General features: G+C 48.4%; 8 protein-coding genes across 8 annotated transcripts; 5 read left to right on the plus strand and 3 right to left on the minus strand.

The window, feature by feature from the left end:
• Nucleotides 1–190: 190 nt before the first annotated feature.
• Nucleotides 191–2,679, minus strand: FPSE_12060 (uncharacterized protein; the record flags this gene model as incomplete). Its single annotated transcript, XM_009265177.1, has 2 exons — nucleotides 191–1,621; nucleotides 1,669–2,679. 2 exons carry the CDS (start codon nucleotides 2,677–2,679, stop codon nucleotides 191–193), a joined length of 2,442 nt encoding a protein of 813 aa, XP_009263452.1.
• A 1,151-nt stretch (nucleotides 2,680–3,830) lies between these two features.
• FPSE_12059 (uncharacterized protein) lies at nucleotides 3,831–4,487 on the plus strand (the record flags this gene model as incomplete). Its single annotated transcript, XM_009265176.1, has 1 exon — nucleotides 3,831–4,487. The coding sequence occupies one exon, from the start codon at nucleotides 3,831–3,833 to the stop codon at nucleotides 4,485–4,487; it is 657 nt and encodes a 218-aa protein (XP_009263451.1).
• Nucleotides 4,488–4,594: 107 nt separating this feature from the next.
• On the minus strand, nucleotides 4,595–5,806 carry FPSE_12058 (uncharacterized protein; the record flags this gene model as incomplete). Its single annotated transcript, XM_009265175.1, has 8 exons — nucleotides 4,595–4,813; nucleotides 4,861–4,965; nucleotides 5,014–5,102; nucleotides 5,151–5,323; nucleotides 5,374–5,418; nucleotides 5,470–5,601; nucleotides 5,648–5,737; nucleotides 5,793–5,806. 8 exons carry the CDS (start codon nucleotides 5,804–5,806, stop codon nucleotides 4,595–4,597), a joined length of 867 nt encoding a protein of 288 aa, XP_009263450.1.
• A 393-nt stretch (nucleotides 5,807–6,199) lies between these two features.
• On the plus strand, nucleotides 6,200–7,638 carry FPSE_12057 (uncharacterized protein; the record flags this gene model as incomplete). Its single annotated transcript, XM_009265174.1, has 2 exons — nucleotides 6,200–6,558; nucleotides 6,606–7,638. The coding sequence occupies 2 exons, from the start codon at nucleotides 6,200–6,202 to the stop codon at nucleotides 7,636–7,638; spliced, it is 1,392 nt and encodes a 463-aa protein (XP_009263449.1).
• Nucleotides 7,639–8,856: 1,218 nt separating this feature from the next.
• On the plus strand, nucleotides 8,857–14,239 carry FPSE_12056 (uncharacterized protein; the record flags this gene model as incomplete). The annotated part of the gene is made up of 3 exons (XM_009265173.1): nucleotides 8,857–9,213; nucleotides 9,271–14,162; nucleotides 14,212–14,239. The coding sequence occupies 3 exons, from the start codon at nucleotides 8,857–8,859 to the stop codon at nucleotides 14,237–14,239; spliced, it is 5,277 nt and encodes a 1,758-aa protein (XP_009263448.1).
• A 2,223-nt stretch (nucleotides 14,240–16,462) lies between these two features.
• Nucleotides 16,463–16,741, plus strand: FPSE_12055 (uncharacterized protein; the record flags this gene model as incomplete). Its single annotated transcript, XM_009265172.1, has 1 exon — nucleotides 16,463–16,741. The coding sequence occupies one exon, from the start codon at nucleotides 16,463–16,465 to the stop codon at nucleotides 16,739–16,741; it is 279 nt and encodes a 92-aa protein (XP_009263447.1).
• Nucleotides 16,742–18,972: 2,231 nt separating this feature from the next.
• Nucleotides 18,973–19,740, minus strand: FPSE_12054 (uncharacterized protein; the record flags this gene model as incomplete). Its single annotated transcript, XM_009265171.1, has 1 exon — nucleotides 18,973–19,740. The coding sequence occupies one exon, from the start codon at nucleotides 19,738–19,740 to the stop codon at nucleotides 18,973–18,975; it is 768 nt and encodes a 255-aa protein (XP_009263446.1).
• A 1,538-nt stretch (nucleotides 19,741–21,278) lies between these two features.
• FPSE_12053 (uncharacterized protein) lies at nucleotides 21,279–21,446 on the plus strand (the record flags this gene model as incomplete). Its single annotated transcript, XM_009265170.1, has 2 exons — nucleotides 21,279–21,383; nucleotides 21,438–21,446. The coding sequence occupies 2 exons, from the start codon at nucleotides 21,279–21,281 to the stop codon at nucleotides 21,444–21,446; spliced, it is 114 nt and encodes a 37-aa protein (XP_009263445.1).
• Nucleotides 21,447–24,663: the final 3,217 nt, after the last annotated feature.

Raw genomic sequence — 24,663 nt, forward strand, 5'->3', positions numbered from 1 at the left:
CTACTAAAACTATAGCCTTTAGACTATTTATTTTTTGTACCCTAAGCTGAGGTCAACTTTTCTGCTACCTAGTAGAATGCAAAGTGTACTTGGGGTTATGACTTCAATATCTAGCTATAGCTCTCACTGTTCCATCCGTACTTCTATTCGCATACATTCCCATCAACTCTAACACAACTTCCTACAATCCTTACTTCGTACTGTTGTCACTATCATAGCTCACCATGGCAATGTGAGTATACTCTTCATCATCTGAGACATTCGATTCGGGTGTCCAGGGTCGTTGCTGATGCGTATCATGCGAAGACTCAATAGGTCGTTGCGGCAAAGGAGGGTTTGACTCCTGGCCAGCTCCGACTGGTCGGCGAGGAATAGCAGGTTTGTCTTCATGCTGAGGTTCTGTAGGGCGTCGAGGTAGCGGTGGCGTGGAGTCTTTGTCTCCTTCCCCTGACTGCTTCTCGCTTGTTACAGGTCGTCGAGGAAGTTCCGGTGCTTCCTCTTTGTCCTGAGCGACAGGTCGTCGGGGAAGGGGTGGGTTTTCAGAACCAGAAACCTTATGTTGGGGCTCTCGACCTGGAGGCTGCGAAGGTGAGACGAGAGCTGGAGGGGAGATGTTGAGCCCATGGAGATCCCGCTCGATTTGCTCTTGGCTGGGTGACTGAGGCTTCTCCTGTCCCTCCAATGCGGTTCCTTCAAGATCAATCAATTCGCCCTCAGCGTGACGGTCTTTCATAAGAATGAGCTCATCCTTTTCAATTTCCGAAGTAGCCTTAATACCAACAAAGCCGCACTTGTTAAGAATTTCGCCGATGAGGTCGGGATATCGAAGATGTCCGCTGACCGTGTCACTCAGATCAAGGTTCTGAATACCCTCAACCTCTTGGATGTTTTGCAAGCCAGAAACACCCATAGAGAGGCTGTGAGCACGATACACAAAACCAAGAATCAGATCATTCTCCGAGTATACGTTGAAAATCTTTCCTGATACAACGGTTCGAAGGGTACGCCAGTGAGGAGGGGCAGAGGGAGCGGGAGCGCCAATGATGACAACAGAGTCAATGAGACCGAATGCTTGTCGCTCGGCAAGAGATTGGAGACAAGCATGGATTGCCGTGGCACCTAGAGAATAACCAATCAATGTTACAGGGCGTTCTCCCTGGACCTTGTTGATAAGAGCATCCGCAAGTAGCTGCCCTGCCTTTCGTGACCGATTATGCGCATGGCCGAAGGGATTATCGACGTTGGAAGCGACAGCGAGCAACTGAATGGGCCAAAGTGCAGCAAGAAGCGTAGCGAAAACGGTACGCTTGAGAATCTCCAATTTGACCTTCTTCCAAGCGAATGACTCGACCATAGTTCGAAGTGCATGTCCAAGAGCGATGAGAGACTTCATTTCGTAACGCAGGGCGAACACCTCAGAATCGTCACCGAGAACACGCCAGGGTTTGGTAACATCATCTTCGCCACGTAGCCAGCCGTTGATTCCAATTGTAACTCGTAAACGTCGCTCTTGTGCTTGTGCTTCATCCTGTTCGGCATTGAATATTTCACCCCATACTCCTTTGAGAGGTATAAAGCAAAAGTCTTCAATCTCCTTGGCATATTTGTCCATCATTTCACCCTGACTTGTGTTAGCTGGTAGAACCGAGAGCTTCCAGGGCCACATACCGTCATTTTACCACCGTAAGCACCGAACAGAGCGCCTACAAGGGCGCCGTTCATCCAAAAGATACCTAGGAAGCTCGCGACACCTCCTAGACCTACACCACCAAGGATGCTGCCAACAGCGCCCGCAACCAAAGGAGCTGCTAGGCCACCGGTAACACCTATAACAGCTGCTCCGGCGACAGAGGCAAGGCCTACTTTCCAGAACCGACTAAACTTGTTCTCCTCTCGGCGTTTGGATGCTTCGGCTTCGGCAGACATGACTTCTTGCTGCTTTTCTTGATCTTTTGAAGATTCCAGAAGAGTCTTTGCAATTTCTATCTCTTCCTTGATGATGAAAGTCTGGGGAAGCTCCAGGGACGAAGCAAGATACAAGGCCAATGCTCGGGTATGGGCAGAATACTTGCCCGTGGACAGAAGAAGCAGCAGGATGCATGAGACAGCCTCCCGCCTATCAGCCGCAGGGATGGTTGTCAACCTTGTTGGGATGGGGTGGTACAAAGACTGGAGAGAAGCAATATCTGCAGATTTGTCGACCTTGGTTTCACCGAAACTGATGAGATTCTCACCCTCCTCTGGTGTATCAAGCTTCTTCTTTTCGGCAGCTTCTTGGTGTTTGCGTCTCTCATCCTGGATCTTGTAGTCATCCTTGACACGAACAATCTCTTCGAGCTTTGGCATGAATTCGTTCTTCCATCCCTTCATGTGCTTGATCGCAGCCTTTTGGATGCGTAGTGCCTGCGCTGACTGCTTCTTTGGCTGCTGCTCTTGCTCTTGGGCCCGCTTGTAGAAGTCGTCATTCCTAGGCGTTGAAGATCTACCTTCATCCCTGGGTGTTGAAGGTCCACTTTCATCCCGAGGGGTTGATAGAACTGGGCCCAGCTCTTCGTCAGATGCCTGGAGTTGATCTATCATGTAAGAGGTGATCTCGTCAACGAGTTTCAACAGGGCTTGACGCCGTGCGGGGTTGAGAGTGATGACGATTTGGCGAGGGTCTGAGCATGTTGGCGCCATGTTGACGGTATATTCGCTACAGACACGATCGCTGGTAATATGACAGTATTGTTGTTGTTACTGGTAGCTGCTGGACGGTTGCCTAGTGAGGACAAACGGTCTTGTAACAAGGATGGATATGTGTCAAGAAGGATCATTCCCTCAGGCTAGTCCGTGAATGTGCACAACCACTGAAGAATGCCCCAGTCTCGACCTAGGCAGACTTTTAGGCAGTGTTGTGTGTTGGAGTGAGAAGACTCATAGGCTTGAAGTTGAGCCGACTTCAAGTCCTGGTGTAACTAAGGTACAAGTGGATCGTTGGTTGTTGGGTCGATGGTCACAGTGTGTGATGTAATCGCTGAAGGAGCTGACAAGTGCTGAGCGTCTGTCACGTGCAGCACATTCATAGGATTCCAGCACTGGGAGTAGCAACTAGAAGAAATGTGGTTTGAATGTTCCAGGCATGGGTTTTAAATGTCATTTGCTTAGGTATGTTTAAGTAGTTGTGGCGCTTAGGTAGAGGTCCGTTTGATCAATGGAGGCTTGCAGATCCAACGTCATTGACACAGGGGCCAGGAACCAAAAGATACGGCCTTACTGAATGCGTTATCCTGAGTTTTGATCAAACATTTGGACTTTCATATGGTAGATGATCGGAGACAGGAGTTTATGTTGCGAACAGTAAGATTGTGTCTTGTTTAAAAGACAGAATAGAGGTTCATCAGTCTTTCTTATTCAACAGCACCAGACTAGGCAATCTTACGACAAGAAATCTTTGTTACACCACCATGTACATAACATAAATTTGATAGCAAGTTATATTGGAGTGTGGGGGTGATTAAGACAATCCTAAGCCGAGACTGTTCCGTCAAGGAAGCAAAACTCGTCGAATATAGCATCTTAGAGGTAGAGTACAGATGCATACAAGCCTGTCCCATATCAATCGTGATGGTCGACTCCAGGGTAACATGCGGGCAAATGGGTTTAGACCCGATAAGATTATCAGGGGTCTGATAAGATAGCCCCGCTAAAAAAATCCCAGTCGCAACTCTCGAAACCGTCCGTGTTCCTTGACACTTCAATATTTGCTCAGCTCTTTCTTTTACCAACTCGAGACCGCGACAACCCCGATTCAACTACCAGAAGGGTCTCTTAATAAAAACAAAAAAACGATGGATGCACATGCGCTGCTGTCTTCACAAGGTTGGAGAGGTACCGGCCACTCCCTCCACAAGACCGACGACTCGATCGGACTCGCGAAACCTCTACTCTTGAATCGCAAAGACAATACCAAAGGACTGGGCCAAAAACAACACTTTACCAGTGACCAATGGTGGATGAACGCTTTCGACGAGCAACTTAAAGGCATCGACACTTCTAAAAAGGGAAAGGTGATACAGACCATCACCACCGGCAAGCTCAACGTTATCGACAAGAACCTCGGAAAATACTCCGTCTACTCAACCTTTGTCCGAGGCGGATTCCTTGAAGGAACGATAGACAGACTCAAACTCAACGACTCGAGCGCAGAGTCATCGGACACGGATTCCAGCGATCAGAAGGACTCGAGCAAATCTGACAAGGACAAGCCCCGAAAAGAGACCAAGGAAGAAAAGAGAGCACGAAAAGAAGAAAAGAAGAAGCGCAAGGAGGCGCGTGCCGCGAAAAGGGCCGCGAAAGCTGCGCGCCGAGAGCTGAAAAAGTCAAAGAAATCATCCAAGTCGTCCAAGTCATCGGCCGAATCAAGCGACGCAGACGAGGAGAAGCGAAGGCGAAGGGCCAAGAAAGAAGAAAAGAGAAGGCAGAGAGCAGAGGAGGCTGGAAAATAGAGGACCACAAAGACAAAAACGGAGTTTAATGGCATATACAGCGAGAGCATATTCACGGAGTTGAGGTTAAATGGGAATTTTTGGATGATACCCCATAGATGTATATTTTACGTCTGTTTCGGAATCTTTCCTGGCTTGTTTGAAAGAAGCCACGGTCTTCGATCCCAGAAATCGTCCTTGATAATGTCCACGTGCTCTACCACCACCCGAGCCTTTGCGCGACTCTTCTTGTCCTTCTCCTTTTGTGTCTTGGATTGTTGAGTCGGCTCTGCCTGGGAGTCAATGGTCTGCGTAATGTTGTGAGAGTCGGGGTCAACGAGCTCGTACTGTTTGAATTAGTGGGTGTTCTTGGCACGGAAATCGGAGTACATACGTCGCGGAAGATGACGCTACCCTTCTTGTAAATCTCTGGCTCGTTGTTGTAGTTAATGGAGCATTCTGAGAAGAGGATTTCGTTCTTGTCTGCTGCGTATGTTCCCTGCCAATGTGTCAGCTTGTTTTGGGTCAAGGGACACTGACAACTTACAGCAAGCCTCTTTTCAGCCTCCTTGTTGTCAAGGCCCTTGACCTGGATCAATGACCAGAAACTAGTGTTGTAAAGATTGTTGATGTGACCTTGTTCGTTAGCATCAAACTCATCTTGGCACATCTTGGAATACTCACAATCAACTTGCCGCCAGCTCATGTAATCGCGGAGGTTTTGCACACTGGGGTAGCATACCGCTCTTCCGTCAAATGACGGCAACGGAGGAGACAAGGGGGTATCTGGGAAGTGAGTGGACCAAAAGTATACATAGTTGGATGTGAATGTAGATACAACAGTGCTGACAAGTTTACTGAAACATGGTAAGTCAAGAGTTGACTCGAGGGGAGAATAACTCTGTACCTGGCTCTTCGCTCAAATAAAGTGCATGCTTTGTGAAAGACAAAACTGGTGGTATTGTTATTAAGAGACTTGTTTTGCATGCTCAGCCTCACAAACCTGTACTCATCACTGACGCCATATGCGATCGTGATGTCTGGCAATTCAGTCACTACTGCTTTGGCAGCAGTGTTCATGAGATCCAGAGCTCGACGATCATTTGGCTTCTCAAAGGCATACTTGGCACACATTCTTAATCCAGTCAGTTTAATTCGCATTGTTCAGCAGGGTTGTATACTTGGTGAAGCCCCTGCCATCGATGCGAACCACAATCCATGTGTTGGGCATTAAAGCATCTGTCGTCTCGAAATTACGGACATACTCGAATCTTGTAAACGATTAGATACATGTAACAAACCGACAGGTGTGTCCCAAAAACTCACTTGGAGTTCGCCATATTGATGATCTATTCGATGGCAAGCCAACAGTGAAATCGATGTTGGCGCAGAACCTGCGTTTGTGAATCAGAGGGGCTTTGTGAGAATTGTTAGTACAAGTTGAGCATTGGTGGTGGGGAGAGACTCATCAATAGAGGGGTGCATGATTTCCATTTCATCCATTATTCCCGGGCGGCATGTAGTGGAATATGGGTAGGTCAGCCACAATTATTGCTTGCACCCTGGAGTGATGGATGGAAGGGAAGGTGGGCCATCGTAGCCTTGCAGATCAATCAACATCCACCCAAACAGCACGGCTGAAGCCAAATTCTAGTCCTGCACAAGCACTTGTTTAACCACGGCATTTTCATTTATGATAGTATCTCAATGCTATCCTCAGTAACTTTGAAAAAATGAATTTGCTACTGTCAGATGATTATCTCCTCCAGGATTATCCCGAGAATATCACGAATACCATCCGATCGGGACATGCGACAACATTGCGCTTCAACCGCCAGGGAGATTACCTAGCATCCGGCCGAGTCGATGGAACAGTTGTGGTATGGGATCTCGATACCATGGGGGTAGCGATAAAATTGAGAGGTCACAACAAGAGCATCACATTTCTGAGCTGGTCGCGATGTGGACAGTATCTTCTCACAACCTGCCAAGGATGGAAAGCTATTCTATGGGACCTTCAGGATGGCAAGCGCCTGCGCGAGGTTCGCTTTCGCGCGCCCGTATATATGGCCGAGCTTCATCCGTGGAATCAGTAAGATCAATGCGACCAGTTTAGAGAGCTCAGTTAACATGCACCAGCCTCCAATTCGTCGCAGCACTCTTTGAAGAGCAGCCCGTTCTCGTCGACATCACCGACCCCGTCGACGTGAAACACATCTTACCATCCGCACCGAAGCGACCGAATACAGATGACTCTGCGTTACGCGAGAAACAAGCAAAGGAAGACGCCAAGCAGATGACAACCTGTGCGGTCTGGAGCACAACCGGAGATCACATCCTTGCCGGCACGAACAAAGGAAAACTAAATATCGTCGACGCAAAGACCTACGAAATTATATACTCTGACAAGATATGTTCGGGAGTCATCACAACTATGAGAATGACGGTGTCAGGCCGCGAGCTGCTTGTCAATTCTCAAGACAGGATTATTCGAACACTCCGCGTGCCTAACTTGCTAGCGGAAAACCTCGACCTCGACACGTTACAAGTGCCACTGGAGCACAAATTTCAGGATGTTGTCAACAGATTATCATGGAATCACGTTACGTTTAGTGCTACGGGCGAATACGTAGCAGCATCGACGTATAACAACCACGAGCTGTACGTTTGGGAGCGCAACCACGGTAGTCTTGTATGCATGCTCAAGGACCCGAAAGAAGAGCAAGGAGTGATAGAGTGGCACCCAACCCGTGCGCTCTTAGCCGCCTGCGGTTTAGAAACCGGTCGTATATACATATGGTCCGTGGTGAGCCCGCAAAAATGGTCGGCTTTGGCACCAGATTTTGCCGAAGTGGAAGAAAATGTCGAGTACATCGAGCGGGAGGATGAGTTTGATATTTACGCGCAGGAAGAAATCCACAGAAGGCGACTGGATGCGGAGGACGAAGAAGTGGACGTCTTGACGGTCGACCAGTCCAAAACTCTGGACGAAGACGAAAGCTTCCGGATGCCCATACTGTTTAATCTCGGCGAGAGCGATAGTGAGGACGAATTCATCGCTGTATCCACTGGCACCATGAGACGTAGGAGTCCCGGGGAGGGTCAAAGTGATTTGGAGGAGAAACCACCCGTCAAGAAAAGCGCGGTCAGCAGAAGAGGACGAAAGCGTTAATAGCTGACTTCACTTACTGACAGGTGACAAAGAACAAAGTAGCCTTTGTCGCATGCATTGCTAGGAGCTAAAGCTGCATGGAATAGGGATAGCTCATGGCAGAGCAATTGCCGATTTTCATCTCAACAAAGAGATAAAATAACGAACAGTAGCGTGGTATTAATAACAACGTTTAATACATTTTGGAACTACCTTTTTAAGAGACAAAAATGCTCAGGCATGGCGTGAGAAAAATTGGAGGTAAGGAATGCCTCTTTTGGGGGAGAAGAACATGTCGTAAGTCTACTACCAAAGGTACTGAGGTAGTACCTGCGATTGACTTTCATGATACTTTCTTCAAGGCCATGGTAAACAGTAGCAGCGATCTCTGAGAGTGACATAGATGAAATAAGCTTGACAGCTAAATGCCATTTCTAAAATAGGCTGATTCATGTTTTTAAGTCGTATCTCATCGGGTGTTTCTTTGCGCCCCTTAAAGAGCATGAACAATTGGAGGTGTTTCGCCTGAGTCACTGCCCGGATCTCAAACGTCAGAGGGCGTGATTGGATCCATTATGCATAGGGGCAAAGGTACAGGTACTTGATAGCCTCATTAAAAAACGCGACTGTGAACTAGACCGCTCCCCAAAAACGCTTTAGTCAGCACGTGAGTGCGTGCATCGAAAGTACCTGTACAAGGCGCTGCGCAAGCCTCAGGCAACACCAAGAGCTACAGGCAGTCCAAAAGAGGCTTAGCGCGTGACCTGCTGCCAGCCGTTCTCAAGTCCAGATTCTTTCAGGCTTCCCCCGACCTTCTCGCTTTAACCACGACAAACTTTGCCTACAACACAAAGTCATCACATCGCGCGTCGGGCATCGCGCGCAACTCATCGAAACAGCTCATCGACCGAAATTGACCGATTGACGACATCGCCGACCGCGATTTTTCGAGTTTCTGCGACTTACGAGGTGGCGGCGACGGGGGAGACCAGCCTGAGGTTCACCTAGGCCCGGTTGGCCAGGACAGGCGTTGCGGTTCATCGCTATCCAGCAATCGCATTTGAGTGCTCATATCATCGATATTTTCAGCCTTGCGCTTTTAACAACTTACTTAATCGCAAACTTTTGCACCTTTCTTCAGCCTTTTCGCGTTTACTTACGTTCTGGCGCGCTTTCAGACCTCTACTCTCGCTTCTCGCTCCTTGCTACTCCACGTCAGAACAATCACCAATCGCCACCATGGCTAACCTTTACTTCACCCACTCGAGCGCTCCGCTCAAGACAGTGGAAGAGATTCAATTCGGTTTGATGTCCCCTGAAGAGATCAAGAATATGAGTGTCTGTCACATCGTTTACCCCGAAACCATGGACGAGAATAAGACAAAACCTCGTGATGGTGGTCTCAACGATCTGCTTCTTGGTTCGATCGACAGATCGTTCCGATGCAAGACCTGCACACAAGCCATGGGCGAGTGTCCCGGTCACTTTGGCCACATCGAGCTGGCCAAGCCTGTCTACCATCCTGGATTTATCAAGAAAGTCAAGAAGATCCTGGAGATTGTTTGCCACAATTGTAGCAAAGTGCTAGCCGACTCTGTTCGTCTCACTACTGTCTGACGCTATTAGACCTCTGTACGCTAACCTCCTACTCAGAGAGATCCCGAGTTCGCTGCAGCCATCAACACTCGAGATCCTAAAGTTCGATTCCACCGAGTCTGGGAAGCTTGCAAGAAGAAGAAGCGATGTGAAAACGACGAGCCGAAACAAAAAGACGACGAATTTGCTGCGACGCTCAAGACTGGCCCCATGGAAGGCCATGGCGGCTGTGGTAACGTTCAACCCGCTGTTCGACAAGGTGCTCTGCAACTCAAGGCCGCTTTCGAAGTTACTGTTGACGAGGATGGCCAAAAGACGAAGAAGAAGGAGACGATACCCATCACACCCGAGACCGCCCACGGCATTTTGAGAAGGATTTCCGAGGAAGATCTAGTTAACATGGGTCTCAACTCAGACTACGCTCGTCCCGAATGGATGGTTCTTACCGTCCTTCCTGTACCACCACCTCCTGTCCGTCCTAGTATTTCTATGGACGGCACTGGAACTGGTATGCGCAACGAAGATGATTTGACCTACAAGCTGGGTGATATCATTCGCGCCAACGGAAACGTGAAGCAGGCCATTCGCGAGGGATCGCCCCAGCACATTGCTAGAGACTTTGAAGAGCTGCTGCAATATCACGTTGCCACGTATATGGATAACGATATTGCTGGCCAACCTCGTGCCCTGCAAAAGAGCGGTCGACCTGTCAAGGCTATTCGAGCCCGTCTAAAGGGTAAGGAAGGTCGTCTCAGAGGTAACTTGATGGGTAAGCGTGTCGATTTCTCTGCACGTACCGTCATTACTGGTGATGCCAACCTTTCCCTCCACGAGGTCGGTGTGCCTCGAAGTATCGCCAGAACCCTTACTTATCCCGAGACTGTAACTCCTTACAACATCGAGAAGCTGCACCAACTTGTCGAGAACGGACCCAACGAACACCCCGGTGCCCAGTACGTTGTCCGACCTGACGGTTCTCGAATTGACTTGCGACATCACCGACGTGCTGGAGCGATCTCACTGGAGTATGGATGGAAGGTAGAGCGTCATCTGATGACTGGTGATTATATCATCTTCAATCGTCAGCCGTCTCTGCACAAGGAGTCTATGATGGGTCATCGTGTCCGTGTTATGCCTTACTCCACCTTCCGTCTCAACCTGTCTGTCACTTCTCCTTACAACGCCGATTTCGACGGTGACGAGATGAATCTTCACGTCCCGCAGAGTGAAGAGACACGTGCTGAGGTCAAGGAGCTTTGTCTAGTCCCTCTCAACATTGTATCTCCCCAGAAGAACGGCCCCCTCATGGGTATTGTCCAGGACTCTCTCGCTGGAGCATACAAGATGTGCCGTCGAGATGTTTTCCTCACCAAGGAGCAGATCATGAACTGCATGCTTTGGGTCCCTAACTGGGATGGTGTCATTCCCCAGCCAGCTATTTACAAGCCCCGCCCTCGCTGGACTGGCAAGCAGCTCATCAGCATGGTTATCCCTAAGGAGGTTAGCATTTTCAACGGTACCGACTCTGGCGAAAGCGCCCCTCTTAAGGACGAGGGTCTCTTGATTCAGGCCGGTCAATTGATGTATGGTCTTCTTACAAAGAAGAGTGTTGGTGCTTCTGCCGGCGGTATTGTGCATATCAGCTACAATGAGTTGGGACCTGAGGGTGCCATGGCTTTCCTGAACGGAGTGCAGCAGGTTGTCACATACTGGCTTCTACAGAACGGTCACAGTATTGGTATCGGTGACACGATTCCCGATGCGGTGACCATCGCCAAGGTTCAGGCGCACATTGACGATGAGAAGGCCGAGGTCGCTCGCTTGACGGCGATGGCTACTGCCAACGAGCTTGAGGCTCTTCCTGGTATGAACGTTCGAGCGACTTTCGAAAACAAGGTCTCTATGGCTCTCAACCAGGCCCGTGACAAGGCTGGTACCACAACACAGAAGAGTTTGAAGGATTCGAACAATGCTGTCACCATGGCTTCTTCAGGTTCCAAGGGTTCTTCTATCAACATTTCACAAATGACTGCGCTTGTCGGTCAGCAAATCGTTGAAGGAAAGCGTATTCCCTTTGGTTTCAAGTATCGTACTCTGCCTCATTTCACCAAGGATGATTATTCTCCCGAAGCCCGTGGTTTCGTCGAGAACTCTTACCTACGTGGTCTTACCCCTAGCGAATTTTTCTTCCACGCCATGGCTGGTCGAGAAGGTCTCATTGATACTGCGGTCAAGACTGCTGAAACTGGTTACATTCAGCGACGATTGGTCAAGGCTCTTGAAGACCTTTCTGCGCGCTACGATGGTACTGTTCGTAATTCCCTGGGCGACATTGTTCAATTCCTTTATGGCGAAGACGGTCTCGATGCTATGATCATTGAGAATCAGAAGCTGGGAATTCTCAACATGTCGAATACCGCTTTCGAGAAGAAGTACCGCCTCGATCTCGCCAACCCTCCTGAGTGGTTCAAGCATGATTATGAATTCGGTAACGAGTTGACTGGTGACAGGCCTTCTATGGCCCTCCTTGATGAGGAATGGGAGAGATTGGTGCATGATCGCACTCGGATCCGAGCAATCAACCGTGCGAAGGGCAATGAGGAAATGATGCAGCTCCCATTGAACATCACTCGCATTATTGAGTCAGCGAAGCGCGTCTTTAATGTCAAAGCCAACGACCGAAGTAACTTGCGACCTTCCGACGTCATCCCAGCAGTGCAAAACATGCTGGACAACATGAAGATAGTCCGCGGAACCGACCCAATCTCATTGGAGGCTGACGCGAACGCCTCCATTCTCTTCAAGGGACTGTTGCGTTCTCGACTTGCTTTCAAGGAAGTCGTCAAGGAGCACCGACTAAACAGACTGGCTTTCGACCATATTCTGGGCGAACTTCAAAACAGATGGGACCGTGCTTTCGTCAACCCCGGTGAAATGGTTGGTGTTTTGGCTGCCCAGTCCATTGGTGAGCCTGCCACTCAGATGACACTGAACACCTTCCATTTCGCTGGTGTGTCTTCCAAGAACGTCACCCTGGGTGTGCCTCGTCTCAAAGAAATTCTCAACTTGGCCAAGAACATCAAGACTCCTAGCATGGCCGTGTACCTAAACACACCTCTTGCCAAGCAAGAGCAAGCCAAGAAGCTGCGAAGTATGGTCGAATACACCAACCTTCGCTCTGTCACTTCAGTCACTGAAATCTACTATGACCCCAACGTTACCGAGACAAACATTCCTGAGGATTTGGACATGGTCGAATCTTACTACATGATTCCTGATGAAAGCGTTGATCCCACTGCCAACCAGTCGCGATGGCTTCTACGTATCACCCTCGATCGACAGAAGCTTCTCGACAAGGAGATCAAGATTGATGACGTTGCTCAGCGCATCAAGGAGGAGTATCCCACTGATCTGGCGGTCATCTTCAGTGACAACAACGCTGATGAGCAAGTCATTCGCATCCGAACCATTCACACTGGTGATAAGGATGATGATGGCGACGGTGGCCGAATGGAAGACGATGTTATGCTAAAGCGCTTGGAAGCCCATCTTTTGGACACGCTTACTCTCCGTGGTGTCCCTGGCATCGAACGTGCTTTCTTGACCAAGGGAACCAAGCTTACCGAAGATGAAGACGGAGCGTTGCTTGCCATTAAGGACGACCCTCGCTGCACACAATGGTATTTGGATACCAGTGGTACTGCTCTCCGTGATGTGTTGGCTGTGGATGGTGTTGACGCGACTCGAACATACACCAACGATCTTTACCAGATTGTTGAGGTGTTTGGTATTGAGGCTGCTCGTTCGGCCCTGGCAAAGGAGTTGACAAACGTGTTGGCCTTTGATGGTTCTTACGTGAACCATCGTCATATTGCTCTCCTTGTAGACGTGATGACCTATAGGGGTGTCATCTCTGCTGTCACACGACACGGAATCAACCGAGCTGATACTGGTGCTCTGATGCGTTGTTCGTTCGAGGAAACCGTCGAGATTCTGCTTGAAGCTGCGGCGACAGGTGAATTGGATGACTGCCGTGGTATCTCTGAAAACGTCATGCTTGGACAGATGGCGCCAATGGGTACTGGTAACTTTGACGTTCTTCTGGATCCTAAGATGCTCGAGACTGTCATCTCGGACAACTCTCGCATGGGCTTGATGGCAGGCATGCCTACAAAGAGTGGGGATATCGAGGGAGCTGCTACTCCTTACGACACGGGTTCTCCCATGGCGGATTCGGGTTACCTGAGCATGAGCTCTCCTGCTGCTGGAAACTTCTCTCCTATCCAGGGAGCCGGATCGGACACGCCTGCTGGCTTCGATACCGTATATGGTGGTGGTAGCGTTGGCTTTGGCGGTACCGCTCCCATGAGCCCGTACAACCGTGGAGCGGCCAGTCCCTTTAGCAGTACTTCGCCGACGTCACCATTCAGTTACTCACCCACGTCGCCCAACATGGGATACTCGCCCACTTCACCTCTTATCGATGGCGGTGGCATGGGCCGATATGGACCGACCTCGCCATCTTTCAGCCCATCGTCGCCATCATTCTCGCCTACCTCGCCCATGTTGCGGCCTACCAGCCCAGCCAGCCCGAGCTACAGCCCGACGTCACCAAGCTACTCGCCTACTTCACCGTCGTCTCCCCGACACTACTCGCCTACATCACCTGCGCAGTTCAACTCTCCCACTTCTCCCAGCTACTCCCCGGCAAGCCCCAACTACAGCCCGACGTCGCCCAACGTGCATGGTGCTGGCGGCCCAACCTCGCCATCTTACTCCCCAGCATCTCCCTCCTGGTCGCCGACATCTCCTGAAGCTTACTCGCCAACGAGTCCAACCTTCCAGAGAAGTCCTACGACTCAGCAGTCGCCTACCAGTCCAAGTTACTCGCCTACATCGCCTGCTTTCTCTCCCCGCACGCCAGGCCCGGGAACGTCTGGAAACCAATAGTAAGTTATCCCTTGTATCTGCATGACTAGCAAACTAACAATGCCATAGCTCTCCTAACTCGCCCTCAAACGATTAATATTTGTGATTGAATAATGCATACGTGGCACAGGTTGTCATTTCGGTTTTCACGGTTCTTGGTAGGGGTTTTATTTTTTAAAGCATGATAGATCCGCAAAAGAAGTTGCTAGGAATTATACAATAAACGAGAAAATACAAAACCACATCGAGTTGGAGGAAAGAGATGAAGTGATTCGTCCAATCTGAAAGGGGCCGACCAAGCAAGCAAGCAAGCACGTGGCCACCTGACCTGACGAAGAAGAAAAAAGAAATTGAGAACTAGGGCCTTTGATTTTAATAGCTGCTTGATTTTGGTGTACACTAGCGAAGGGGGTCGGCGAGGAAAGGGGAAAGGCGAGACGCAACGAGATATTGGATGACGATCTAGATTGGAATCAATACTTGACCATACAGCAGTTGCTTTACCAAGTAGACTAGGAAATTGAATTGGCTTATTTGCCCTGTCATTTTCTCATTTACTGGGGCTTGTGACTTGGGGAGATGGTGTCATAATGTCTCTTGTTGGTGAAGCCTGGTCACGATTTATTGCAAAAATATAAAGATTATATAGCAAACATAATACATGAGTTATTTTAAAAGACAGATGATATATTGTTTGGATTACAATGGTAAATGTTTTGTGTAGGTAGTACGAAATGTATGACTAGCAGCCTCAACACCACAATGGCGTCTGACATTGGAGTTTCTGCGGTAGAGTCGGCAGACAGAAAGACGTCGAACCCACCAGAAAGATAAGCTTATGCATTACAGCATATTAGTCCAGTAGTGAGTACACAATGGATTTTGGTAATAATGAAGGTGAAGCGCTCCACTCGGAAAGAAGCCTGACTGGTTCGGTTATTTAGGTGCGTGGGCTGAAGCCCGTCTGCTTGCAGTGGTGGAGAGACAAGCTGCGACAAGCAGATCAAGAAACAAGAGAGAAGAAGGAGGAGTAGAGTATTGCATGAATGACATAGGTAGGGAACGGGGAAGAAGGGAAAAGGAGAAGCGTGGCATCCATCCATGACGGGAGTTCCCCACGATCTGCAAAGCTTTGACAGTTTGAACCAGGCTCTCAGCTTTCTCCTGTTTCCTTATCTATGTTGTGAGTAGTGGAGCTGATAGTGTAACAATATGTCGGTATAATATGTGTGTACCATGATGGTCAACTTGGTGGAGCGGCATCGAGACCCAACTCGGACAAAGACCGTGTCAAGTCAAGATCTCTGCCAGATTGACTGCTGTCATTTACACATGTACAAAAATAAACGAAAACAAAAGAGCAGGGTAAAATATGCAAGACCGGTCCGTATGTGGTTGAGCGGAAGAATTACAAGAAACGCCCCCCACGTACTGCAGTCTCAGTTGTACCAGAAAGATCCAAGTCTGTTGCAGTAGCGAGCGAGTAAGAAGGAGGTTGTATAAAACACGGCATAACTAGGTTCTCAAACGCGAGGCGGCAATCGTTAATAGTTGGCAAAAAAAAGAAAGGAAAGGAAAAAGGGAAAAAATAGTGTGGCTGTTGATAATATGTTATGATTTTGTCAAACATCCTTTTGGGGGGGAACCAACCAATCATGGTCTAAATAGAACCGGATGGACAAACCGGTGGTGGTCACATCAAGAATAGAACCTTATGTAGGGACATTATTAATTCCGGGGGGTTGTTTTCGTTTCTGTTTCTGATAGTCTCAGATGATCAAACAAAAAAGTGGCAAAAAATAGCATAGAATCACAAGGCATGATTCTCAGCTTTGTCTCAAGCAAAGATTCGTAACCAAGACGCGACAACGGTATGACAGCAACCATAGATAACAGTGGTACATGCTTATTACTAAGTTGTAGATCGAAGAGGAGAGGAGTGGCAGAAGCGGGACAGGCGGGACATGCCTGTGTTAGTTTCGCATTAATGTGACGATACTCTAGAAGTTTGTGTAGATTCGGTGGTACGGAGGGCCGGGGTACCCCAGGGGGGTGGGCGATTAAGGTGGTGGGTATGAACTAACTATCAAGAAGCATGTGTCTTTGTATAAGCGACCTAAGATATGGGAGAGGAAGAGAGACGAGATCTGGGGGGAGGATGGTGAAAGCATAAAGAGGACGTCTTCCCTCTTGGTTTCGTCTATTCTTTGTCTCTATCTATCAACTCATTCAACACAATATCAACACCAACAGCAAGAACCATCACAACTCTCGTCTTACAACAACAACTCTCGACTCTACTCTACTCAACTCTACCAAAATGTCTGACCTTCCTCCTCAAAACTTCCTCCCTCTCACTCCTCCTCCCAAGTCATCCTTCCTCTCTCTCGCACCGGCTACATCTCCTTCATACCCTCAGAAGCCCGCCGCCCGCTCCCACACTCGTCCTGCTGCCGAGCGACGAGCATCAGTCGAGTCCAGCGTCAGCTCCAGCTCCAACTCCAACAACAGCTACCGCATTCTCAAGCTCGGACCTGTTCACTGGGGCGAGCACGCCGACGACCACAAGCATGACTTCCACGATGTCGTTCTTCACTAAATCAAATGTGAAATGATTAAAATGAATGAATATGTTTTTTGTTTATGGGCAAAGCGCAGCGATCATCTCTTATACTCAGGATTCAAATTGCAATTTTCTTTTTATCAACACCAACGTCAAGGGAAAACAAAGGATACCACAGAATTACAATTGGGAAAAAGCAAAAAATACGCTACCAAGAAACGGGATAAAATAAAAACAACAGCATCAACCACCCAAAAAAATCTACATGGGGGGTCGGTTGAGTGAATGAGCAAGCAAGCAAGAAAGCAGGGCTTCAGCAGCTATCGCTCTCGGTTGAAAGGAACAGGAAGAAGAAGAAAATGAGACTAGGATTAGGAATAAGCCAACTTTCCAGGCAATTTCTTGCTAAATTCAAATGCTACTATTTCTCTCCTGCCTATTTGTCTTTGTCCTGTTCTCTTGATCATCAAAGAATAATTGCTCTACTCTCGTCTATTTGGACACGGGCTGTAGCTTGGCTTGGCTGTCTCAGTCTACAGTCGGCACATGGAAGCACATCTTGATAGCGGCGAATCCATCAATTCCAGTCCTTTCCGGATAAAGTAAAGAGCGATGATCGAATATCTGCAAGTGAAGCAATGATGAAGATCAATTGCTAGTGTCCCCTTCTCACTCGGTACTGATAACCTGCCGTTGCTGTGTTGTGCTGTACAAAACAGCGGTATAGACTACTCCAAGCAAGGCTGGCCTATCACCTGACGTATTGGCAACACGGGCACTGCCCATCTATTCTCTTCGGTGTTATTATTTGGTGTAAAGATAGCAGAGAGAGTGAGAGAGAGAGAGTGGGTTACTGTTTCTGTGTACAATTCATAATGGTGTTGGTTTCATGTACGCTACACACCCACAAGCTCTTAATCCTCTGGCATCAACCGGCATCTCATAAATTCTAGACCGATCATGTGCCCAGTCCAATGCAAGATAGTCCAGATAGCGTCGCATTACATAGAAGCAAAAAAACGAGCCATGAATAGCCGGAGCAGGCCGACTATATCTTCGGCCCAAAACATCGTCTGTTAAGCAAACGACCCAATCAGATATCTGGTAATTCTTCCAGGTAGTCAGTCTTCTTGGCCAGGGATCAGCTTCTGGTTCAGATTTCTACTTGGGTAACACTTTCGGGAGGTGACCGAGAACGTGCATGACGACAATGTCGACATGGGTTTTTCTTTTTCGATATTTTATTACCGGTTATTTCTGTCTGCCTTGTCTCATGTCTAATTGGAATAGACCTTGCCCTTTTGCGAGACAAGTTTACAGTCAAGAGCGCACAGCATAAGCCGATCATGGGGGCGGAGGCATGCCACAGCTTTAAGTTAGCTTGTGTTATAGTTATGCCACACTGTCACAGACCTGACGAGATGTGCGTCTCTCTTCTTTCATAGTGATGGTACAGTGGGAAACCATCTTGAAAACAATGGGCAACCAATGAACCAACCGTCGCTCAGCTTATCACACAAACACCATCTCTGGGGGTTGATAGCCCAATCCATGAAACTCTAGATTCCAGACTAATTGCGGGGAAAAGGAATGCCACCTCCCAGCTTCACACCTCAAAAGAAGACAAAAGTCAATTCCAAAACAAATCATGAGACACCAAAAGACGTCATTTCTCATTTAAAGCTCGAGCTCGAGCTCTCTGTTGCACGCGTGACCTTGTCTTTCTCCCGTCTGTGCGGTGATGGCTCGGGGTTCCGACTCGCCAGGCCAAGCAAACCTCGGGGATATCAAGGCTTTGGAAAGGCAAGAATAGCCTTGTTTCAGTGGATAATGAATGAATGGGTGGATGAATGCCTCTGTGTATCCCGCTTGCGATTGAGACATAGAAACCGTGGAATAAGATTCGAGCTGTAGCGAGATGACGGCCAACACCGAGATGTTCGGTCTGACAGCATTGCCAAGACGGCACACCAGATGCTCATCTCACTTTGATCTACCAATGCTGGTCTCTCAGCTTCTTCCATCTTGCGTGTCAAAGACAGAGACTGTAAAGTAGTGTCAGACTGTTGCACACACTTTTTGCTTGCAGAAAGCCACTGCACATCCCGGCTTGGGTGCCGCCTCTCTCCGTCCATAACGAGCGCCGCCACGTAGCCGTGCAATGTACGAACACACCCTCAGCTGCTATCAGATGTGCCACAAAACCAAAGAGATCAGCTTGATCATCATTTGACCATGATCTGATCTGGTCTGGTATTGGATGGCATTCACCACTTCTTCTCTGTTCCAATGACAGTGATCTCCTTCCTCTCCGGATCCACCAGCCGGATTATTTCTCGCCACTCAATCTCGACACGCCGTTCTCGTTCCCTTCCCGGACCCGAATCTCCACTTTCCGCTCCGCAACCTCCGGCGTGGAACCGACACCACGTCTTTGAATGCTGCGCGTCTACCCACAGCTGCGCTGATACAAGGTATGGGTCTGCCAGTACTCGTAGTAGACCTTCTAGTGGCGGTCGAGAGAACATGTAAATGTCCTTCTCTTGCTTCGCAGAGTGGAGGTACACCGTTGCTCTCGGTTCAGCGGGAGTGCGCACCCATATGGTGAGATAGTCCATCCTGCCCTGCACCGCCAACTCTGTCAGCACCGGCACAATATCCGATCCGAGCCACCCTCTCAGACGGTCAATCCTTAGCTCCATCCTCGCGATTCTGCGCAGCGCACCTGGTGTTGTGAGCAGAGTTGCTCGGCCGGGAAGTCTCTCGTCGGCCCCGGGCGGTGCATCCTGCAACTCCCTGCGTATGTGCTGTGCATGAGGGCCTGTTGCGTCCAGTAAAAACTGGTTTCCTGCGTATAAAAGCGGCGTGGCGATGGCATATAGTGCTGGGTGGGAGAGCAGAATAGGTAGAGGGTTGATGGGCGACGGAGTACAAGGACAGAGATGAATAGGCGTGGAACTTGTGACAAGCGGTTTAAGTATGAGACTGAGGATATCCACGGGTAATTCGAGGAGGTTGAGCGTGAATGAGTTCATTTCGGAGTTAAGCTGAGATGATAATGATGATGATTAGATCTTGGTGTTGAGATAGGTACATTTGCTGAGCGGTTTCAAGAGGTGCTGCATGATGTTGTTCGGCATTTAAATAATCATGTTAAAATTTCCCAAGCTTCGTCCAAGATTGAAACGATTCTGTTGCGAACCATGACGGAATCTGAAGCTACCCTTGTTGTGTTGTAAGGAGCAGGTTGAATCCTCAGGTGGCGGTTGCATCTCCATCTCCCATCGCTATCGTATATAAGTGGGTCCTTTCGGTAATGCTTCTAGAAACCTGTCTGAGTGTTGAAGGCAGGCGCTCTTGTATTAGATAAGATAAAAGGTAAGAGGTGCCATTTTGATGATTATATGCAAAACTACTAAGGTATTCTAAGATATATATTGATATCCCAAATCTTACTAAATCTGAAGATGCTCTTATCCAGCTGATGCAGAGTCATTTGTCTTGCCATCTTCTTAATTGCATCCCACTCTGCAAGCATCGCCTGGCTATGCGAGAGAAACTTGTCATCTCCCAGGCTAGAAATATGTCCTATGTAGAACATATCTACTGTTCCGACTCTTCTGAATGCTCAAGGTAAGGCCTGAGGGTTATCGCTCACTTGGAGCGAGATGTGTGAAACAACTTTGCTGCCATGGACGCGCCTCTTTCAACAAAATCTTGTCTTCACAAGGAGACACACATAAAAAGAAATATTAGTTAAGTCTAGATAGTTCAGGATGGTTGTGAGACAAGAATCAAGGATATAAAACGCATTCACGGTCTCGATAACTTCTCTGGTTGTTTGAGAAGCAGCTACACTAAACGGACATCTGTGCAGCACAAACACTGTATCTGGGAGTTAGAATCTCGAGAAGACAAATATTTGTCGGGATCCAAAAGCTGTACCATCTCTCTTGTACTCTCATGACTCGGTGTCGAGAGAAATAATCCAGCCGGGCACAATACTCACGATACGCCCCGGACGACCTACCTGCAGCTTCTCCGTGATAAATTAGTCTTGTAATCCATCACTCTAGTCTTGAGATACAGCCATAGTATTTGAAGCCGAGATAGCTACTCTCAGTCTGGAATGATGACTCTTGTTTGTTTGCCATCAAATGGGGACATCCGCCATCACCTTGCGTTGTCGCTTGATTGCAAGTTTTGGCCAAAGTCTTTGTGTGGCAGCAGATCCTACTACTAATATTTTGCACCAAAAGACACAAGGGCTTCACCTAAAAAGATCGAGTGTTGGTTTGTGAGTTACCTCATGTACCCCAGAAGCGCCTCCGGGTTAGCAAGCCTATTTGTTCTTTACCCTATCCTTTCAAGAGCACAATAATTAAGATATCGTTGGCCTGTGAAGTACCGGAAGCAATAACAGATATATCATCGAACTATGTGGCAGTTGCTGCTGAGAAACCTCGCCATATACAACAACTTATTCTGCTGGGTTCCCACATTGCATTCAAGGTTTAATCACAGTTCCAGTTACAGTCCCCGTGTGATCTCACGAATACTCAGTAGAAATAAAATGAAGAAATCTGGAACATCCTCTGTTAAACATGAGGATCTGAGACTTAAAGCCAGCCGTTGGCCTCTTGAAGATGCAGCAACCTTACGAGACGATGATCTCCCAGTATGAATTGACGATACCATTATCATCGAGGATTGAGCAAACTAATAACATAAGATAAAGTAAGAGACAGAAATAGGTTCATGAGTATAACCGCATACATATTACTTGACTGAATATTTCACCTCCTCGTCAATATCTAGGGTAGCCCCTAGATCTCTACCAAAGATAAGAGAAGACAAGACACAAAATTCTACGAAATCTCATTGAATCCGGATTTTCAATCTATGGGCCTAGATGGAAAGAGAGAAACAGAACAATATCCATCCAGCGACCAAAAACCGTGGGGAGAGAGACTGGTGTGTACAATCGCCGCAATACCTCGACGTCACTGCGGGATAAAAGGCAACATGAACATATGAACCTTGCCAAGCTGAGAGACATGAACTGTCATAAAATCGGAGTAGCAGGCATAAACTATCATATGATTGAACCAGGTTTGACAGATGTGATATCGAATGTGAAATTAGTGTATGATGTGGTCCGTCGTCGTCCTGTGCGACTGATGGCTACGTCGCGGGGACTGTTTATCCCAGTTTCTTTCGCGTCTATACTTTATTGCCTTGTTTGTCTTACAGAGACTCTTTGGGAACCCTTTGACGCCATGTCGTCTTTAGGTTGCGACCAGGGCTGAGCAATACGCGTCGGTCAGCCAATTAGAGCAACTTCTAAGCGCCGCCGTTACGACAACCTGTCGCTAAACCCTACGGACCCTGGGACTGTCCCAGTAACTTGGTGCTTGAAACCCATTTTCTAAGTTTCCTAATTAATACCATTTGCTCATCATAGACGCGCACTTGCGCGGTCTCAACTGTTCTTCCATTTCAGAAGCGAATCTGGCGCAACATGGTGGGCTTGCTGCGGCAGCATATCTCAGCCCCAGAAGAAAGGGTTGGCGGAAACTGAACAAGGAGAACCTGGATGCTTTCTGATAGGGGCTGCATGTTTTCCAGTGGGCCGTGCCGTGTCGTTGTCAATAATGGTCAAAGCTATCATGAACACTCGGTTCGGCAAATTTGATGGTGTGTGTATAAGTAAGTATCAAGGGCTGCACTACCATCACTCTGATCACCAACAAGAGCTTGGGTTTACGTCTACTAGTTCAGGCATTCATATGTCACCGGGAAAATACAAGTTTCCTGCATATGACCATGTTGATAGCGACTGATATGCTCTGGAGACAAAGGCCCCCAGTTGCGCCAATATCAAGACGAGTCTGTGTGCGTGTATGCACGTCGGCAAATATGTCTTTTCCGTATTAGGTAGGGAACCAACAACCAAAACAAGGGCTAGGTGTGATGAGCATATAATGATGAGTATAAGTGAAGCTAGTGTTGTCTGTGCCGTCTCGTGCCTCGATATCAGTCGAGGGGTGAGAAATTGGGAATTACCGAAACTGTACTGCTCCCTTCTGCGTCCGTCCATCTCGATTGAGCTTTCAGTCGTGACTCAGATTCATTTCTTGGGACCACTTTCTATGCAACTTGTTGGGCTGTTGTCGGATGAATGATGGGGGAGCCGTTGGATGATCTCAATTAAGTTTGCAACTCGTATTACACTCACCCGAAGGAGGTCCAAGTTGGAAGGTGCAATGCAGGCAGAATACAATATCAATCACTTGACTGATACGCCATGTGCCAGGGTATTTCACCTGTGTCTGGAAAGAGATGGACACGCAGGTGCATGATTATGGCTGTGTGTCGTCACTCCAAAGTCAGGCCGCGGCCGACCGAACATATAGCATGTACATGACTGTAGAACTTTCTCATTGAGTTCTAGTAGAACTGGGGGCTGTGGTAGGTGTTGGGTCGCATGAGAGGCTACATGAGGCTTTCCGATGAGAAGATCCCAGGGCGGTAGGTGAAAGCCAAACCAACACTTGCGGCTAAGACTTCAAGGGGCTCCCAACACCGAGAAGTAGGCGGTCAGACTCGTGGAAGGGATCACAACTCTAGTCCCTAGGAAAGGTTCGGAGCAATACTTGCCAAGGGTTAGGGAGAGTGTGATGGTGGAAGTTTGCTGCATGCTGATCTAGTGTATTGTCCACATGATGCTGGACTCCGGGAGCTCATCCGGCAAGCAAAGTACTAAGGAGATACGCAAGGTTCACGAGGTATTTGCCGCAGAAAAGCAACCCAACGCAGCCCAAAAAGACTCAGTTCGTCAAGTATAACAACGGAGAAGGGGCGTAGACGCAGACGCAGACCTAGGCGCAGGCGCAGGCAGACGCAGAAGCAGAAGCGAAAGGAGTCGTAGGCGCAGTAGTAGCGGAGTTTATCTCGTACAAAGTGGATCGGACGAGGATGAAGGCAGTCCAAACCAACAACCGCGTCGTAAAAGCGCCCCTGAAGCCAGAATATCAAGTCGATGTTGTGGACTATTGCTGTGGTGGGTTGATGGATGAGGCGCGTTGCCTTGGACTGATTGATGTGAAGACAGGTCAGGTACAGCCGCGCGCCATCACACCCAACCTGAGCTGCAGGAAGCTGCAGGGATCATAGCTGTCCACCCAGAATGCGAAACAGGGGTATCGTTCTCATTAGCACTGTGATGAGCGTGGGGCATCAGGCTGACTACACTGTATGAATCTCAACAAGGTTTCACGCAAAGCAACAACCTCCAAGCGCCTCTTGACAGGGGTTGCACCTGCCATGACTAGGCTCGACCCAATCACAGCAAAGCAGTTCTTTGTAGTAGGAAAGAACTGATCGAGTTGAAGCCATCGGACCTGCTTTAGCAGGTCCGATGGAAGGATTGGATAAATCAGCCACTGCAAAGTAAGTACCGTGGGAAGGTGTTGGGCAACTGCAAGGTACACGGCTTTTCAGTTGATCAAATCAGCCTACGACGGCAGTTATGATTTTTCCACTTAACCAACAGGTTTAATGAGGTCGTCTTTATCGTGTCCTATCATGTCGATAATGTCCCGTCTCGGCATCCATCATACCTAGGTACCTCGACGCAAAGTCAAGTCACACACCCCGCAGCTTTTCTATGATGATCCCAAGACCCAGAATGGACAAACAAGCATACAAAGTAGACTATTGCCTGGATATGGCATGATATGGCACAGCACAGCATAGAGCAGAGCGGGATAGTACAACGCAGAGAGTACAGCTCCGTCACACTTGTCAATATCAAAAACGGTATGGCTGAGCACAACCATGTGTGACAAACCTCGGTCGTCGTGCATCGAGTCATGCAGCAACGCGGAATTGTATGAAGCTATCCTGACTACATATCATTCGTTTCCGCATGTACTGTCTAATAGTCAAGAGCAAGG

Source organism: Fusarium pseudograminearum, chromosome 1 (genome assembly GCF_000303195.2).
Source record: "Fusarium pseudograminearum CS3096 chromosome 1, whole genome shotgun sequence".
NCBI classification, from domain to species: Eukaryota; Fungi; Ascomycota; class Sordariomycetes; order Hypocreales; family Nectriaceae; genus Fusarium; species Fusarium pseudograminearum.